General features: G+C 39.7%; 1 protein-coding gene across 1 annotated transcript in view; it reads right to left on the minus strand.

Moving 5' to 3' along the window:
* The window catches only part of LOC128691907 (cadherin-87A-like), a 69,550-nt gene that overhangs the window by 10,033 nt on the left and 39,029 nt on the right, over positions 1–20,488 (minus strand). The window contains exons 15-29 of the mRNA XM_053780882.2: positions 19,540–19,709; positions 18,495–18,602; positions 17,753–17,937; positions 16,829–16,959; positions 15,996–16,151; positions 15,043–15,167; positions 14,291–14,398; positions 13,700–13,855; positions 13,207–13,323; positions 10,742–10,928; positions 9,744–9,970; positions 7,401–7,527; positions 6,179–6,354; positions 3,764–3,884; positions 728–816 (exon numbers count right to left, since the gene is read on the minus strand). Coding sequence (XP_053636857.1) covers positions 728–816; positions 3,764–3,884; positions 6,179–6,354; positions 7,401–7,527; positions 9,744–9,970; positions 10,742–10,928; positions 13,207–13,323; positions 13,700–13,855; positions 14,291–14,398; positions 15,043–15,167; positions 15,996–16,151; positions 16,829–16,959; positions 17,753–17,937; positions 18,495–18,602; positions 19,540–19,709 — 2,183 coding nt within the window. The remainder of the gene's footprint in view (positions 1–727; positions 817–3,763; positions 3,885–6,178; positions 6,355–7,400; positions 7,528–9,743; positions 9,971–10,741; positions 10,929–13,206; positions 13,324–13,699; positions 13,856–14,290; positions 14,399–15,042; positions 15,168–15,995; positions 16,152–16,828; positions 16,960–17,752; positions 17,938–18,494; positions 18,603–19,539; positions 19,710–20,488) is intronic.

Genomic DNA, 20,488 nt, shown 5'->3' on the forward strand with positions numbered 1-20,488 from the left:
GTGGAACAGAATTCTTCCTCTGTAAGCCATGAGTGTCGTAAGAGGCGACTAAAATGCCGGGAGCAAGGGGCTAGTAACCCCTTCTCCTGTATATATTACTAAATTTAAAAGGAGAAACTTTAGTTTTTTCTTTTGGGCCACCCCGCCTCGGTAGGATACGGCTGGTACGTTGAAAGAAAGAAAGATATATAAATAACATGAGAAGTACAATGCCTGCACTTTAAAGGAGGGGTTTGGGATATTGGCAGTTTGGAGGGATATGTTGTGTATCTTTATATGTGTATGCTTCTAGACTGTTGTATTCTGAGCACCTCTGCAAAAACAGTGATAATGTGCGAGTGTGGTGAAAGTGTTGAATGATGATGAAAGTATTTTCTTTTTGGGGATTTTCTTTCTTTTTTGGGTCACCCTGCCTCGGTGGGAGACGGCCGACTTGTTGAAAAAAAAAAAAAAAAACCTGTAATATGAAATTTAAGTTATAAGCAAGAGGAAGGAGGTAACACTGACTTAAAGAGCACTGGACTTAGGAGGATCATTCAACATTAGCACACACACCTAAATGAATTAACACAAATTAAAGCCCCATTAAGATACAACTCACAAATTAAAACTATGAAAATCATAAATGAATTAAAACCCACCAAAAAAAAAAAACTCACTTAAATTAAAACTCTATTAAAAATAAGCCACACAGTGATACGTCAGTCAAAAACAGAGTAGCACTTACCTTTTCCCTGTCCACACGACCCTTGACGTAGATCATGCCCTTGTTGTCCAACGTGCGATTCACCCAAAACAACCCATCGGCATTCCCGTCTGTGGAAGTACACTAGTACAATCACCTGCAGACCTTGTTTACAATGGCTGCTCACTTAAAATGCCTTATTTTAATTAACAGTAAGTACTGCCTTGTACACCATTCAAATTGGGGCATTTGATTGCTAATGAAAATACATGAATGGTGGGCTACAGCCTCCCTCTCATTCACGCTATTATAGCTCAGCTTCAATCATGAATTTGTTAGGTGAAAGAGCACAGGTGCAACTAATGCGACATTTTACTGTGGCAACGTTTTGCTCTCCAGGAGCTGTAATAGCTTGACAAAGCCCCTGGAGAGTGAAATGTTGCAACAATAAAATGTCATATTAGCTGCACCACATGTGCCCTTTTACCTAATATATTGTCAGTAATTCTACAAACTTTATTACAATCATGAATTAAAGGTAGAAAGTTGAAAGTGAATATAGATAAGAGTAAGGTGATGAGGGTTATAAAACAATTTAGATAAAGAAAAACTGGATATCACACTGGAGGGAGTATGGAAGAGATGAATGTTTTCAGATATTTGGGAGTTGACTTGTCAGCGGATGGGTTTATGAAGGATGAGGTAAACCACAGAATTGATGAAGGAAAAAAGATAAGTGGTGCATTGAGGTATCTGTGGAGACAAAGAATGTTATCCATGGAGACAAAGAAGGGAATGTATGAGAGTATAGTGGTGCCAACACTCTTATATGGGTGTGAAGCTTGGGTTGTAAATGCTGCAGTGAGGAGGAGGTTGGAGGCAGTGGAGAGGTCACGTCTAAGGGCAATGTGTGGTGTAAATATTATGGTGAGAATTCATAGTGTGGAAATTAGGAGGAGGTGTGGAATTACTAAAAGTATTAGTCAGAAGGCTGAAGAGGGACTGTTGAGGTGGTTTGGTCATTTTGAGAGAATGGAACAGAGTAGAATGACTTGGAAAGCGTATAAATCTACTGGGAAAGGAAAGCGGGGTAGGGGTCATCCCCAAAAAGGCTGGAGGGAGGGGATAAAGGAGGTTTTGTGGGTGAGGGGCTTGGACTTCCAGCAAGCGTGCGTGAGTGCGTTAGATAGGAGTAAATGGAGACAAATGCTTTTTGGGACCTGATGAGCTGTTGGAGTGTGAGCAGGGTAATATTTTGTGAAGGGATTCAGGGAAACCGGTTAGCCGGACTTGAGTCCTGGAAATAATAAAAAAATGCCTGCCCTTTAATCGAGGGGTTTAAGATATTGGCAGTTTGGAGGGGTGTCTAAACTGTCGTAGCTGAGCGCCTTTGCAAAGACAGTGATTAAGTATGAGCGGTGGTGAAAGCGTTGAATGGTGATGAAAGTTTTTTCTTTCTTTTTGGGTCACCCTGCCTTGGTGGGAAGCGGCCAACATGTAAAAAAAAAAAAAAATATGTACTAGACACATAATGCAGTTGCTAGCTTTATTTTACAAATATTTTGCTCATGACTGAGCTCTAAGACTAAGACTCGGTGAAGTTTAATCCTCAGTGAAGTGTCTTTAAAATAAAGGAACAGTCTGCAGTATGTATCTTTATTACCACTTGTCAGTGCATTGTCCCATTACCAATTTTTTTATTCCTTAATCTTATACATCCCCTGTGACTATGTGATGTCAATATGTACTTTCTGTATCGTAGCATTCTCTGTCTCTCTTGCATCCTACATCACCTGTTTTGGTGTGGTGTGTTGTGTGTGCTTGGTGTGGTGTGTGTTGTGTGTGTCTGATGTGGTGTGTGTTGTGTGCTTGGTGTGGTGTGTGTGTGTGCTTGGTGTGGTGTGTTGTGTGTGTCTAGTGTGGTGTGTGTTGTGTACTTGGTGTGGTGTGTGTTTGTGTGTGCTTGGTGTGGTGTGTGTTGTGTGTGTGTGCTTGGTGTGGTGTGTGTTGTGTGTGTGCTTGGTGTGGTGTGTGTTGTGTGTGTGTGCTTGGTGTGGTGTGTGTTGTGTGTATGCTTGGTGTGGTGTGTGTTGTGTGTGTGTGCTTGGTGTGGTATGTGTTGTGTGTGTGTGTGCTTGGTGTGGTGTGTATTGTGTGTGTGTGCTTGGTGTGGTGTGTGTTATGTGTGTGTGCTTGGTGTGGTGTGTATTGTGTGTGTGTGTGCTTGGTGTGGTGTGCATTGTGTGTGTGTGCTTGGTGTGGTGTGCATTGTGTGTGTGCTTGGTGTGGTGTGTGTTGTGTGTGTGCTTGGTGTGTTGTGTGTGTGTGTGCTTGGTGTGGTGTGTATTGTGTGTGTGTGCTTGGTGTGGTGTGTGTGTGCTTGGTGTGGTGTGTATTGTGTGTGTGTGTGCTTGGTGTGGTGTGCATTGTGTGTGTGTGCTTGGTGTGGTGTGCATTGTGTGTGTGTGCTTGGTGTGGTGTGTGTTGTGTGTGTGTGCTTGGTGTGGTGTGTGTTGTGTGTGTGTGTGCTTGGTGTGGTGTGTATTGTGTGTGTGTGCTTGGTGTGGTGTGTGCTGTGTGTTGGTGTGGTATGTGTTGTGTGCTTGATGTGGTGTGTGTTGTGCTTGGTGTGGTGCAGTGTGTGTGCTTGGTATGGTGTGTGTACTTGGAGCGGTGTGTGTTGTGTGTGTGTACTTGGAGTGGTGTGTGTTGTGTGTGTGTACTTGGAGTGGTGTGTGTTGTGTGTGTGTGCTTGGTGTGATGTGTGTGCTTGGTGTGGTGTGTGTGATTGGAGTGGTGTGTGTTGTGTGTGTGTGCTTGGTGTGATGTGTGTGCTTGGTGTGGTGTGTGTGATTGGAGTGGTGTGTGTTGTGTGTGTGTGCTTGGTGTGATGTGTGTGCTTGGTGTGGTGTGTGTGATTGGAGTGGTGTGTGTTGTGTGTATGTGCTTGGAGTGGTGTGTGTTTGGTGTGGTGTGTGTTGTGTGTGTGTGTGTTTGGTGTGATGTGTTGTGTGTGCTTGGTGTGGTGCATTGTGTGTGCTTGGTGTGGTGTGGTGTGTGTGTTGTGTGGAGTCTCACCTGTGATGCGGTAGTCGATGAGAGAGTTGTTGCCACTGTCGTTGTCAATGGCTGACACATAACCCACCACTGTGCCCACTGCAGCCTCCTCTTCAACTTCCAGTTCCAGCGGCTTGTCTCCCTGCATATACAGTGATGATGTTGTACATAATGAACTTTATTTAATGCCAGATTGTTTAATTTTGTTCCACATATTGTTCTCTGCACACAAAATAACCATTACGAAAAAATAGTGAAATTCCAAGTAATTTTGCGATTTCTCACATTATCAAGGAACTGTGATCTGATTGCATATTGTTCTCTGTACAATGAATCAGCATGAACATTTGTTGCCCAAAATGCATCTGCATATTAGTGGCTATGTTTTGTGCCTAACAATGTTCTATTACATGTAAACTACATTAACTATGAAGAGCATATAAAGAAACAAAAATTTGAATTTGAAACTGGTATACATTGAAAGCTAGGCATATACAAGTACTGCACATGCAGTAACTATTTACAGCCTCTCCTCACTTAGCGACGTACTCGTTTACCAATGACTTAGACTTACGACGGGTTCTCTGACCAGTATGCATACCTAAATATATATACAAGAAATCCCAATTACCCTAAGATCACTAAAACAGTTTAACCCTTTGACTGTCGCAACCCCCAATCCTGAGGTGTCTCCTGGTGTTGCAAAATTTAAAAAAAAAATTATTTTTTCTGATGAAATGATAGAGAATCTTTTCCCGATTGTAATGACACAAAAAAAATGAAATTTGATGGAAAACTGACGGAATTATGCTCTCGCGAATTTAGCGACCTCTGCGCTGTTTACAAATCGGCAATTTCGCCCAATTTGAGCCCTATTTTCGGCTAATTCCATTGTTCCAGTCGCCCAAACTCATAGCTATTTCTTTAGAGCTCCATTTTTTCTATTGATTGAGTACAAGAAATTGCCCATTTACCAATTACAACTACCTAATAATGTGGTCAGAAATTTGCAATTTGGCCAATTTCACGAAAACTAAAAAATATGACAATTTCAAAATAAGGTCCAGAATGAACAATGCAGACTTTCCTGGCTCTAAAATAACATTTTCTTTGCTCATCAGTCATGTCTCCAGGCCCCTCTGATATTACTCTTGCTTTCTATTTTGAATTTTTATTCAAACAAAAAATAGAAGACTTACTATTATGCAGACTACTGCAATACTGTAATAATTGTATAAATAACATCAACCCATTCATGACTGCATATTAGAATGGCTAGTTGGACATTTATTGGACAATGGCATCATTTGTTTACTTTTGAACATTGGCAAAAATCAAACATTTCCCCTACTTTGAGCTCCATTTCTAGGTTCTTTTTATAGTAAAATCAATCAAAATCACCTCTATTTCTATAATATGTTTTCCATTCTATCAAATGAGACCAAGAAAACGAGAATACAGCCATAAATACTATATGAAAATAGACCACAAACTCGGCATTTTAATTAAAAAAAAACGGCCGGAGTTTTTTTTTTCTCATTATGCACTGCGTGCTCCAGGATTTTTTTTATATGGTGCACACTGACCACACAGACCCATTCTCTCACATGTTGGCCTACCAGCTTTCTCCTGCTTGATTTGAAGCCGCTAGAATTTATGAGTATATACGTCAAAGATGGTACCTCGTAAGACGTATATATACGGCCGCGACAGTCAAAGGGTTAAAGCATTAATACACACTTAAAATTGTACTATTGTAAATTCTCCTTCCTCTTTCAACAAACCGGCCGTATCCCACTGAGGCAGGGTGGCCCAAAAAGAAAAACAAAAGTATATCCAGATAAAAGTATATCCATATTTAATTAACCAGGGGAAAGGCTTACTTACCTATCCAGTTACAAGCCAGAAACACTAATACTTACTCCACGCAAGCAATGTACACATACACAAATAAGTCACACATGAAGAAAGAAACTTATGATAATGTTCAGTTTGACTTGGACTACTAACTAGTCACAAATCAACACAAACCATACCCCGGCCGGGATTGAACCAGCGGTCAGAGAGTCTCAAAACTCCAGACCGTCGTGTTAGCCACAAATGGTCCAAGTCAGACCAAAGCATTATCGTAAGTTTTTTTCTCCCACGTGTAGGTTATTTGTGCAGTGTTCCAGTCATGGTATTCTGCCTTTGTACTTTTAATGTGCACATAGCTACTTTGTGTACTGTACGTGCTATTGTTTTTTTTATTAATCTAACCATCTTTATTTGAAATCTTTTACACCTGCTTCTTTGTAAAAAAATAAAATTAGATTAATCAACTAACATCATTTCTCTTATAAAGATGTCAAAAATATAAATTTACACAGATAAGCTCAGTCGAAGCAAGCAAGAAGAGCATGTGACTCCTCAGGGCCACACAAAGTTAGCACTCACTGGAAGTCTGACGAAGACTGGAATGTTGTCATCAACATCAGTGATGTTAATAACAAGGAGGCGGGAGGCAAGCTGTGGAGGTCTCCCTAGGTCTTGTGCCACCACTACCACAGTGTATTGTGCCCGAGTCTCACGATCCAGTTCCGTGCGGGTACTGATAACTCCTGTCGTTGGATCTGATGATAGACACATGGAATTACAAAAGTATGCTCTTCAAGATGAGTGGCATGATACTAATGATAAATTCTTCATCCAAGGAATTGGAGCTGCCCTTCCAAAATTCTTTAGATCAAACCTACAGTCTTTTACAGCATACAAGATGCACCTTTTTTATTTTTTTCAAAATCTGATCTTTAAAATCACCCTGTGTCCTACATGGTGAAGGTCAGGCTTGGGATCTACAAATAATTCCATATAACTGGCTCTAGAAAATTTACCTCAATTTTACTTTCCCAGTATATTTCATATTAAATTTAGGGTGCATCCTATATGCCAGTGAGTCTTATAGGCTGCAAATATGGTAATTAGTAACGACCATTCCCCAGATGGTGTAACACCCAAGAGACTAGCACTTCTCCATGAGTATTATACTGGTGAAAACATGGTGAAATTACCTTCTATTCCCCCTGCATTGTATGACTCCTACAAGCTCACCACTTCTCCATGAGTGTATTTCTTTTAACACACCGGCCATCTCACACCAAAGTAGGGTGACCCACAAAAGAAGAAACACTTCCACCATCACTCACTCCATCACTGTCTTGCCAGAGGGGCATGAATGTAATATGATAATAACAATGTAAAAATTGCATTTGATCAAAACTTCATTGTTGAGAACTCAGACAAGAGTTCCACTATACCAAAAGTGTTCCCATCATATGATGGGAACAATGAAAAAAAATTGTAAGCACTGCAGGAAACTCTTTGTAACTATCATGTGTTTTGTATGGCATCATTATACTGAGGTTTAATGTCAGATGACATCTGTACATCACTCACTCAGACCTGCTGTCAGCTGGCACCCACACATCACTCACCCAGGCATACTGTCAGTTGACACCCCCACATAACTCACCCAGCCTACTGCTAGCCGACACCTACATGTCATTCATTTAGGCCTAATGTCAGCTGATACCTACATGTTATAAGCCTGGGTTTGAAGATAACACCTATGTATCATTAGCCTAGGCTTACTGTTAGACAACATCAGCATATCACTCACCAATCTCAAAGACACCATCATTACTACCATCATCAAGGAAAGAGTAGACAATCTTGCCATTAGGGGTGCTGGGGTCATCGGGGTCCTCTGCTTCAACCTGGAACACTGCTGTCCCCACCTTAGAGTTCTGCAAGAAAAGTGATGGATTGCTCTCCATCAAGACTAATATCTCTGTACATGAGTCTAGAAATACATTACATATAGTGTGTTAAATAGGAGTGGAGGCAAATGGTTTTTATGACTTGATGTGCTGTTGGAATGCGAGCAAAATAACTTTTATGCATGGATTCAGAGAAACTGGTTAGCCATACTTGAGTCTTGTAAGTGGGAAGTACAGCGCCTGTGCTCTGAAAGAGGGGTGGAGATATGTTGCAGTTTTTAATTGTAGTGTAGGTGCTCTTCTGGCAAGATAGTGATGGAGCAAATGATGATTTAAGTGTTTTTTTTCTTTTTTGCATCACCCTGCCTTGGTGGGAAATGGCCGATGTGTTAATAAAATAAAATATAGTGTATATACTTTAACAGAGGTCATTCAGTACACAGAGAAATATATACATTACATAAAAAGAGAAATGCAATAAGAAAGAGAAACATTATTCAATAAACAATACAAAGGAAAGAAAGAGAATATTCGAAGCATATAAAAATTACAACATTTTAGGCATGGAAGTCATCAGCATGCATTTATTTACTCTCAAGCATACGTAAATGAAAGTTTTTTAACGCTGGCCATCTCCCACCGAGGTAGGGTGACTTGATAAAAAGAAAACACTCGCTGTCACTCACTGAATCACAGTCTTGCCACAAGGGCACTGACATCACAGTTCAGATGATCCAAACCACATTCCTACCCCCTCTTTTAATGCAGACACTGTATTTCCCACTATATTTCCAGGACTCAAGTCCAGCTAACCAGTTTCCCTGAATCATTTCATAGATGTTACCTTGCTCACACTCCAACAGCATGTCAAATCATAACAACCACTTGCCTCCACTAATTCCTAACTATATCAAAATAAATGCATTGGGAGAAGTTATCCATACAAATTTATTTGCTCTCAAGTATACTTACAGCAAAGTAATTAGAAACCTCTAAATAAAAATAAAAGAATTGTAGGCATGTTTCTGTACTACTGAGGCACACCTGGAGTATACCTGGAGAGGGTTTCATGGGTCAGTGCCCCCACAGCTTGGTCTGAGACCAGGCTTTGTGGGGGATCAGGGTCTGATCAACTAGGCTGTTACTGTTGGCCACACGCAAACTGACATACGAACCACAGCCCAGCTGGTCAGGTACTGACTTTAGGTACCTGTCCAGTGCCTTTTTGAAGACAGCCAGGGGTCTACTGGTAATCCCCCTTATGTGTGCTGGGAAGCAGCTGAACAGTCTTGGGCCCCGGACACTTATTGTGTTGTCTCTCACTGTACTCGTGGCACCCCTGCTTTTCATTGGGGTAATGTTGCATCTCCTGCCGAGTCTTTTGCTTTCATAGGGAGTGGTTTTTGTGTGCAAGTTTGGCACTAATCCCTCTAAAGAATAACATGAAAGGTAACTGCTAACTTCTTTCAACTTACCTGGAGTTTACCTGGAGAGAGTTTCGGGGGTCAACGCCCCCGCGGCCCGGTCTGTGACCAGGCCTCCTGGTGGATCAGCGCCTGATCAACCAGGCTGTTGCTGCTGGCTGCACGCAAACCAACGTACGAGCCACAGCCCGGCTGATCAGGAACTGACTTTAGGTGCATGAACATGGTATCTTTTTTTTTTAACAAACTGGCCATATCCCACTGAGGCAGGGTGACCTAAAAAGAAAAACGAAAGTTTCTCTTTTTAAATTTAGTAATATATACAGAAGAAGTTACTAGCCCCTTGCTCCCAGCATTTCAGTTGCCTCTTAGGACACGCATGGCTTATGGAGAAAGAATGCTTTCCCACTTCACCATGGAAGTAAGTAAATAAGTTTACTTAAGTACAGGTACACATAAGTACAATTATCATACCTGGGGTATACCATGGTGGATCAGGACCTGATCAACCAGGCTATTACTGATGGCCACACATAAACCAACGTACGATCCACAACCCAGCTGGTCAGGTACTGACTTTAGGTGCCTGTCTAAAGCCTTCTTGAAGACAGCCAGAGGTCTATTGGTAATCCCCCTTATGTATGCTGGGAAGCAGTTGAACAGTCTGGGACCCCTGACACCTAGTTTAACATGTGTAAATTACCTAGGATAACCCCCAAAAATATGACAGTGACTTGTTTCCATTGGAGTCCTTATATACAAACAGCAAAGTATTTTCCTATATCACAAGAACCACAGAGCTAACGTTTATGGACGCACCTCCTTTACACTCGCCCCTTCATTAGGTGCGGGGCGCTTGAAGCTTGGAACTCCATCATTAGTCGAGACATCACCAATGAAGAGCCTGATAGTAGCCTCCGAGAACTGCTGGGGAGAGCCCTGGTCAAGGGCCCTCACTATCAGTTCGTAAGGTTCAGTACGACCCTTACCATTCAAGGGCGCCCGCACTGACACCACACCACTTTCAGCATCCAGAGAGAACAGCCCTGTATAGCAGATATTTATACTGTAACAGATGACAGTGCACCAAAGTATAATGATTACTGATTAATGAAAGACGAAATCCCACAAGATAACAACAAATAAGATTGGTAGTCTGTATATTTTGACTTTCAGTTGAAGTTGAAATATACAGGTATTCTGCTGAAGAGGACCTCAGTTGAAGTCAAAATGTACAAACAAGTATTCTGCTGAAGAGGGCCTCAGCTGGAGGTCAAAATATACAGATTACTATTCTATCTTATTTTCTCATATAGCATTTCCTCTCTTACAGATATTTTGTCAAATAACAATCTTATCAAGATTTATGGATTGATTACATTAACTCTAGGATGAGAGACTGATTACCTCAAACTCCTGATCTCCACCATTCTTTGTATTGGACTTATGAAGTCACTGTGTAGCAAAATGTTTCCCCAATAAAGATACCCAAGCATTGCACATGCTTCTAATTTATCAACTTGTTGGTTCTCTGAACCATTTATCTAATGCAAGTCAGATCACTATTATCTCGCAGGCTCACACAAGCCTGTCAGATGTCAAAGCCAATAGCAATCAAAACTTCCCTTACCCCTTCCCTCCAACCCTTCCTTGGATGACCCCCTCCCCAGAAACACACTGCTTAACCATGGGCTTCCTCCATGCACAACCAAATGTCACTCATCACTGTACAAACACTGTATCAAGTGGAAAATAAATCTTTGAATAGATTGTAATAGCAGCCTGACAGCGAGGTGGAGCCAGGACTGACAACTTACCATGAACCTCTCCTTGTGGCTCAGGCAGCTGGTAGCGAACAATACCATTGACACCAAGGTCTGGGTCAGTGGCCAGCACAGTGGTGACAGGGCTTCCCACAACTGTGTTCTCTGCCACCACGGCCGTGTACGATGACTCACTCCATCGTGGAGACTCATCGTTCACATCCGTCAATTCAATCTCCACCTGTAGATTTTGACCGATAAGGAAATATTAATCCAGAAAATCAGCAGGTAAATCTGATGATAAAAGGAGAAAAACATAATTAATAATTATACAGATAATTACAGCACAAATCAGGTGGCACCAAGGGGTGTTTTGGGACCAATTCCCCTTAAAATTCCCTTAGTGCTCCAAATAAAAATAGTAATAATGATAATGCTGCTTCGTAACCAAATATAAACATGTAAATAGTTCATTACTACTGTAATTTGATCAGCTATCAAAACTTTGTGGCCCAGTCCCTGGATATATTACGTACCTCTGTAATCTTGTAACTAACACCCACAGGATGGGTATGGGGTGCATAATAAAGATACAGTGGACCCCCGGTTAACGATATTTTTTCACTCCAGAAGTATGTTCAGGTGCCAGTACTGACCGAATTTGTTCCCATAAGAAATATTGTGAAGTAGATTAGTCCATTTCAGACCCCCAAACATACACATACAAACGCACTTACATAAATACACTTACATAATTGGTCACATTCGGAGGTAATCATTATGCGGGGGTCCACTGTATTAACCTAACTGCTTCAAAACAAGTTTCCTAGCCCCTCCTTCCAACTTGACAGCTACCCCAGTATAGAAATTCTGGTGCTGCCCCTGGAGTATACCTGGCACAAACAATTATTTAACAATGGTAGTGGATTAATAAAGCCCTTCAAATGACCATAAATTAATAATTGTTAATTAAAGATCCAAAAATTACCAGAATCATCATCCTCTTTCTTTCAAGAAACCAGCCGTGTCTCACTAAGGTGGGGTGGGAAAAACAAAAGTTTCTCCTTTTAAATTTAGTAATATATACAGGAGAAGGGGTTACTAGCCCCTTGCTCCCGGTATATTAGTCACCCCTCAAAACATGCATGGCTTACGGAGGAAGAATTCTGTTCCACTTTCCCATGGCAGGGTGACCCAAAAAGAAAGAAAATCTCCAAAAAGAAAAATACTTTCATCATCATTCAACACTTTCACCTCACTCATACATAATCACTGTCTTTGCAGAGGCACTCAGATATGACAGTTTAGAAGTCCCTGCAAACTGCCAATATCCCAAACCCCTCCTTTAACCCGTAAACGGTCCGAGCAGATCTACGTTCACATGTGTAGCGCTACAAAAGTAGATCTACATTTTTTTACATATTTTCAAATATAAAAAAAAAAAATAGATCAAAGTTTTTTTACACATTTTCAAATGTAAAAAAACAAAAAGATCTTCTTTTTTTACATACTTTCAAATGTTGAAAAAACGTATATATACGTTTGGATCGTTTACGGGTTAAAGTGCAGGCACTGTACTTCCCATTTCCAGGACTCAAGTCCAGCTAACCGGTTTCCCTGAATCCCTTCACAAAATATTACCCTACTCACACTCCAACAGCTCATCAGGTCCCAAAAACCATTCATCTCCATTCACTCCTATCAAACACGCTCACACATGCTTGCTGGAAGTCCAAGCCCCTTGCCCACAAAACCTCCTTTACCCCCTCCCTCCAACCTTTTCGAGGACGACCCCTACCCCACCTTCCTTCCCCTGTAGATTTATACGCTCTCCAAGTCATTCTACTTTGATCCATTCTCTCTCTCAATGACCAAGCCACCTCAACAACCCATCTTCAGCCCTCTGACTAATACTTTTATTAACTCCACACCTCCTCCTAATTTCCACACTCTGAATTCACTGCATAATATTTACACCACACACACTGCCCTTAGACAGGACATCTCCACTGCCTCCTTGCTGCAGTATTTGCAACCCAAGCTTCACACCCATATAAGAGTGTTGGTACCACTATATTCTCGTACATTCCCTTCTTTGCCTTCATGGATAACTTTCTTTGTCTCCACAGATACTTCAATGCACCACTCACCTTTTTCCTTCATTAATTCTATGGTTAACCTCATCCTTCATAAACCCATCCGCTGACAAGTCAACTCCCAAATACATGTATCTGAAAACATTGACTTCTTCCATACTCCCTCCCTCCAATGTGATATCCAATTTTTCTTTATCTAGATTGTTTGATACCCTCATCACCTTACTTTTATCTATGTTCACTTTTAATTTTCTAAACTCATAGAAGCTATACAACATCTGGAAAATGGGAGGCAATCAGGCATAATCCAAGGAAAGAGAGGGAAGCTCCAATTCCTTGCAACAAGAGCCCATTGCCAGTCTTTTACCCTTGGAGGGGTCACTGAAAATACAAAGAGTACATAAGCAGAGGTTGGCTACTAACGATGACTGTAGTCTTGCGCTGACTGATGCCTCCCTGGGGAGTGTCATGGGCTGTCACCTCCAGGGTGATGGTGGGTGTAGTCTCCCGGTCCAGCTCCGCACCCTCAGCTACCACAATCTGCCATCAAAGAATCATCATAAGGATTTATTTTCATCCACATCAGTTACTTTCCAGAATTCATCAATACTTATTCCATAACTCCAATGAGGTTTTTTTTTATATAATGACAAAAGAATACTACTACATGTGAAGAAGTATAGCACAATATTCGAGAAATAATCAGCTGTTAAACCATCCATATGCATGCTAATGGCTTTCTTTGTGCTTATCAATACTTTATTACTTGTAAACAATGATTTGTATACTAGACAAAGAAAAAAAATTTGAATATCTGAATATAACAGCCATATTAGAATCATGATCATTTTTGCAGACATAAAAGGTCTTTTTGTTTCTTTAAACTTTTGGATAACTAGAAGTGTATGATACAAACCTCTCCTGTAGTTTCATTAATAACAAAGAGCAGTGCCCCCTCACCACCCAGGGTGTAGGTGACCTGCCCTCGCTCCTCAGTGTCAGCATCCGTCGCGTTCACAGTCAACACGGACTTGGGGAAGCGAGCATCCTCAGCCAGTCTTGCATGGTACTCCTGCAATGTGACTAGTGATAATACACTATTGTAAATTGTACTATTTTTGCTACCTCCCTTGTTTTGTAATAATGCATACTTAAAATTTATCACTCAATATCCTATGTCCAGTTTTAAGTAGTCTGTAAACATTAGGATTAGTCTGCCCAAAATGCACATACATGCTAGTGGCTTTCTTTGTGCTTAACAATATTCTATTACATGTAAACTACATCTTATATACTACACAAAGAAATAGTTTGTTTTGTGTGTTTGATTGTAGCCAAATTTTCCTTCCCTGCCTCCTAGAATTTATCAAATATTTTATTAAATTTTCTGCTCTATTGCTGTATAATTTATCTTAGACAAATTTCAAGGAATAATTTCTAATGAGAAAACAAAACTTTGCTATACAACATAATCCAAACACCTTCACTTTGACTGCTATTTCCTTACATTTTCTGTGAAAATTGGGCTGTTGTCATTAACGTCCTCAATATTAACAATGACAGTGGCCTGACTAGAGCGATCTCCAGCGATAGCCAACACTTGTAGTGACGTTTTCTGTAGAAAATAATCTATTTGTTATATTGGCAAAAATAGAATACTATAAGAAAATTTTATTAACTAAGTTTTAAAAGCAAAAGTACGTCTTGTAGATTAATGATCATTTGAGAGCAGTTATATATTCTAATCTATCTAGTATTTTGACTAATTCATTTTTCTTCTCAGTGACAGTTTTCAGAGAAGCAGAAAGTCAATAAAAGTAAATGACACTTAAGTATCAAGTTGTCGGTCGAATCACACAAATGATAAAAAAATTAATAATACAAATAAAGAGTAGCCAAACAATGCTAACAAATTAAACATTTACAAAACGTTTTATTAATTTTCAAACAATGAACTGATTTGTACAATGGAACATTTTAATACAGGTGCTCCTTGACTTGTGATGGGGTTATGTTCCAATGAACCCATCATAAGTTGAAGATATCTTAAGTCCAAATAAGAATGTATGATAAATAAGTAAATAAATAACTACTGTCGCTGAATAAAATAATTACTGTAACTAAATACCAGTATTGAAAAGTAAATAAATGAATACAGGTTTATTATAAATGTGCATCATTATCACACTATCTTAAGTCGAAATATCATTAGTCGAATCATTATAAAGCCATATAATATAGTCAAATTAATAAATTTACTTTAGTCTCAGAGGCCTCATAATCAAGGCGGGAGTTGAGGGAGACCTGGCCGGTGATGGGCGCCACAGTGAACATTTCTCCAGGGTCTGACCCGCCCACCTTCTCATACCGTCGTACAGGCTGACCTAAAGCACAATACAATACACTCAGTTTGTTTGGTTTAAGTCCTACTGACTGCACACAGGTCATCAAGGCTATATATTACCTATATACCAACAATAAAAATGCTTTAATATCTAAAATAAGAATTTAAGTAAACCCTTAGTGTATATGTAACACAGCCTGAGATTTTTTTTTTTTTTTTTTTTTCAACAAGTCGGCCGTCTCCCACCGAGGCAGGGTGACCCAAAAAAGAAAGAAAATCCCCAAAAAGAAAATACTTTCATCATCATTCAACACTTTCACCACACTCGCACATTATCACTGTTTTTGCAGAGGTGCTCAGAATACAACAGTCTAGAAGCATAAACATATAAAGATACACAACATATCCCTCCAAACTGCCAATATCCCAAACCCCTCCTTTAAAGTGCAGGCATTGTACTTCCCATTTCCAGGACTCAAGTCCGACTATATGAAAATAACCGGTTTCCCTGAATCCCTTCACTAAATATTACCCTGCTCACACTCCAACAGATTGTCAGATATATGTGTATAAAAACAGAGATAATACACATCTCTGTTTACGCCCTATTGACACAAACTCAAGAATCATAAAATGTGATCACCTCAAACAAATAACCTGCACATGGGAGAGAGAAGCTTACGACGACATTTCAATCCAACTTCAACTGAAACGTCTGGTCATTTGTGTATTGTTCCAGTCAGAGTATTGTACCTTTTTGTTCTTTATGTGATTATCTTGTTATAAGATCTTTGACAATGACAGAGAAAACAAATGGGCCAATCTATTAAATAGCTAACTGGATATCGTGTATAACTAAAAAACCAACCTGTAACGGGGTCTTTGGCAGTAACAGAGAAGACAACAGTGCCAGGTTGCTGCTCCTCCTTAACTGTAACCTCCAGCTGGGGTCTGGCTGGGGTCCAGGGAGGTGCAAAGATCGGGTTCTGATCACTGAATGCCTGCACATACATAGTCACCTCAGCTGTGGATAATCAGATATTTTCATTAGCCAGTTATCCTGCCGTCATGAGTAAAACACAATACCGTAACACCAGAAGCTGTGACTTGACCCCTACAACCATAAATAGGTGAGAACATATCAACACCATAAAGGAACTTAGATGTTTTGGAGGTCATAAGTTTAAAAACAAATATGTATAAAATCTCACAATTGTCACTGCCTTATTAATCTTAAGACGGTCTTAAGTTTGCCCAAAATGCTCTGCATATTAAGGAGAATAACTTGACTGTTTTTTCACTAAATGCTAAATCACACCCCATTACATAAATCTGTTATGTCCTGCAACAGATATTACTGTTACAAATACAAACACAATTAACTTATTTCCTTTCTGCAGTATACAGATAATGTAGTTTACATATAATAAAATATTGTTATGTACATAAGAAAGCCACTAGTATATGGTGCATTTTGGGCAGCCTAATCCTAATTATGATTATTATTATTATTAAGTAGAAGTTTTTAAATGTACAAAAGAGAGGTAGCTAAGTGAAGAATAGCACAATTTTAAGTAGGCATTAATACTTCAAACTGATTCAGTGATCTGATTTTCTTCAGTGATCTGGAGTTTCTTTAGCAGTTTCAAACTAACTCAATGTCTTCAGTTTATGAAAGAGAAAAGTGGAGGTTGGTGTCACCTGTGTCAATCTGGTTGGGGAATGCCTCTGAGGCATTCCTGTCAGTGACAGTAATGGTGAGGATAACAACAGCTGCTGCATTGTGATCCAGAGCCCCAGACACCTCCACCTCACCTGTTGACCCATTGATCCTGAAACCAACAACAATCTTAATGACTCACAACAACTGCGACTTGATAATGATCCTAGATGAATCAAAACACTGTTTAAAGTGTCCTCTGAAAATTAATTAGTTATGAATTGTACCACCCATAATATTACGACTTGTAATCTTCACTACTAGCAATTTCAATTTTTTTTTAATGTACCAGCCATCTCCCACTGAGGCAGGGTGACCTAAAAAGAAAAATGGAATTCCGTTTTTCTTTTTAGGACACCCTAAAAAAATATACGAAAGTTTTTCTTTTTACATTCAGTATTTTATACAGGAGAAGGGGTTACTAGCCCTTTGTTCTTGGCATTATAGTCGCCTCTTACGACACACATGGCTTACGGGGAAAGGATTCTTTTCCACTTCCCCATGGAGAATTTCAGTTTAGAGTGATTTGAATTCATTGGCATAATGGAAAGTCCTCATATTTAATTTGAGGACAAGGAGGGTAAAAAAAACATTTTCCAGCCTCAAGGCCCCACCCTGGAAGAGAACCAAAGCATAGGATGTACCTGAAACAATAAAGGTACCACACTTTACAGCAAACAAGATGCTCCAGTGTCGAGGATGCCTCCCAATTCTGGTTGGCTAAATTTTTGAACAAAAAAAAAAAAAAAAAAAAAAAAAAGATAAACGGTACGCCAGCCTCCAAGACGCTGGGCAAATTTTCAAGACTTATTTTAGAAAACAAAAACAGCACCTTTGATGCCATAAAATATGGTAATTACAGGGTGAGGATGAGATGAGCAGGATAAGCAAAAGAGAAGTCATACCTGAAGGTGGAGAGGTAGTCATAAGGTGAGGATGGGGTGAGTGCAACACCGGTCTTGTCTCTGGCCATGACAGGTTGAGTGATCTCGTAAACAAGGTCAGCATCCACGTCAGGATCACTTGCCTTCACAGTCACAACCTTTTCCCCCACCGGCAGTCGTTCACTTACATATTGTGTGTATGAGTCCTGTGTTGAGGAGTACACGGGCTATCAAATGCAAATTCAATTTCTTTTTTCTTTTATGCAATATATACAGATAATGTAATTTACATGTAACAAAATATTTTTTCTTTGTTTTTTTTAATACACTGGCTGTCTCCCACAGAGGCAACGTGATCTGAAAAAGAAACACTTTCACCATCATTCACACCATCGTTGCCTTTCCAGAGGCGCTCAGATACGACAGTTTAGATGTCACTCTAAACAGCACAATGTGAATTTCATGGTAGGGAAAATTAAGCACAATCTTAGTATTTTATACGAAATGAAAAACAATGATGACTCAATATTTTCCTCTTTTTGATGTTTTTTGAGCATTTTTCGAAAATTTCAACTTTTCCGCTAAAATTATTTACGTCTGCATAACTCATTACAACTGTAACCAGATATAAACATGTAACTTGCTTAGTTATCCAAACTTAAGAGGCCCAGTCCTTGGACTCATTACGTGCCTCTGTAATATTTTGACTGCCACCCACACCACGGTATGGTGGTGCATAATGAAGACGATAAATTAAACTAACCTGATTAAACTTTGGATGCTTATTGTTAACATCAATGAGTAGGACTGTAACAGTTGTAGTTGCTGTCTGGCGTGTCACAGTTCCACTGTCCACTGCTCCCACCACCACCTATAACAAACACTGTTTTCTTGTAATCAAGAGAAAAATAATAATAACAATAATAATAATAATAATAATAATAATAATAATAATAATAATAATAATACATAATAATAATAATAATATATTTCTACATGTACAATGTATGCAGACCTGGCTGACATCAGTGATATGCTATATAGAAAGCCCCTTGTTATGCAGAGCATTTCGAGCAAATTAGGTTAATTTTGTCCCAAGATGTGACCCACACCAATCGACTAACACCCAGGTATCTATTTTGCTGATAGGTGAACAGGGACAGCACGTGTCTTAAGGAAACACATCCTAATGTTTCTGTGCCAGGATACTGGGAAGTGTTCAACAACTTTGACCATAAAGCACCTGCACATGTCAATTATTCCAGAAATCTAACTAACCTCCCTTGTAAACAATGACTTGACCTCTTATACTTAATGTGGAAATGACCTGACCTCTCCTCCTGACCATGGCATTGCATGACCTCTTGTGGGTGCCTCCCACCTCCCATGTACCACTGACCTACCTTTTTGTCTTCCTTGTGGCAATGACCTTTGGGTTCACCCTTACCATATAAATACGACATGTAAGTGACATGACATCATTTTGATTGCAAAAGTGACCCCCTCTGTTGTAGGTATCTCCACCTCCTATTTAACACTGGTCTAACCTCTTTGTAGTTTTTGGCAGTAACATGATTGTTTGACCTTACAAATGGCAGTGACCTGATTTATTACTAAGTCTATGAAATTAACATATTACCCCATTATCCCAATGGAAATAACTCACTTTTCTGACTATTTTTAGTTATCTTAGGTAATCTACACATATGATGCTATGTATATTTATGTGTACTTGTACCTAAATAAACATACTTATCCCTCCTTTACAATACTGCCATGGTGTTTGTCTCTGGAACTTAAGCACTGACCTGGTACTTAGGGGTGACATCACGGTCAAGGGTGGCACCCTGAGCAACTGTGATCTCGCCTGTGGTGCCATTCATGATAAAGTTGTCCCTGGCTCCTGCCATCAACACGTATGTTAGAGCCTCATCGAGTCCATCAGGGTCACTGGCTGACACCTGTATCACACTTGTGCCTGGGTTACCAAGAAAAGGAAATAACAGCACAAATTATACCATAAAAATAATATGATGAAATGTAAACCCATACAATGCATTGTGTCTATTTTTATAATAATAATCATCTTTATTTCTACAAGTACATGATACAACTTATACAGACCATAGTTGACAGAAATGATATACTATATAGAAAGTCCCTGGTTATGCAGAGCATTTCCTGCAACTTAGGTTAATTTTGTACCACAGGATGCAACCCACACTAGCTGGCTAACACCCAGATATGTATTTACTGCTAGGTGAACCTGGGACAGCAAATATCATAAGGAAAAACACCCCATCGTTTTCACCCATACCGGGGATCAAACCGTGGAAACTCGATGTGTGAGCTGAGTTCACTATCAACCCAGCTTGAGAACAGAGATTTGACTAGAATTATGTTAGGTAAAAGGCCACAAGTGCAACTAATGAGACATTTTACTGTGGCAATGTTTCACTCTCCAGGAGCGACGAAGCTCCTGGAGAGCGACAAAGATCCATATGTTGAATATGAATATGATGTGCTAAATAAATAAAAAACTACTGTCACTGCATAAGTAAACAAATAATTACTGTAGCTAACTAAATACCAGTAATTATCTTAAGTTTCATCTCCAAAGTAATGGCTTTTGCACCATTGTAAAGGCAAGTATTGTAAGCACCATTGTAAAGGCAAGTATTGTAAGCACCATTGTAAAGGCAAGTATTGTAAGCACCATTGTAAAGGCAAGTATTGTAAGCACCATTGTAAAGGCAA

The sequence above is a fragment of the Cherax quadricarinatus genome, chromosome 75, assembly GCF_038502225.1.
Source record: "Cherax quadricarinatus isolate ZL_2023a chromosome 75, ASM3850222v1, whole genome shotgun sequence".
Classification (NCBI taxonomy): domain Eukaryota; kingdom Metazoa; phylum Arthropoda; class Malacostraca; order Decapoda; family Parastacidae; genus Cherax; species Cherax quadricarinatus.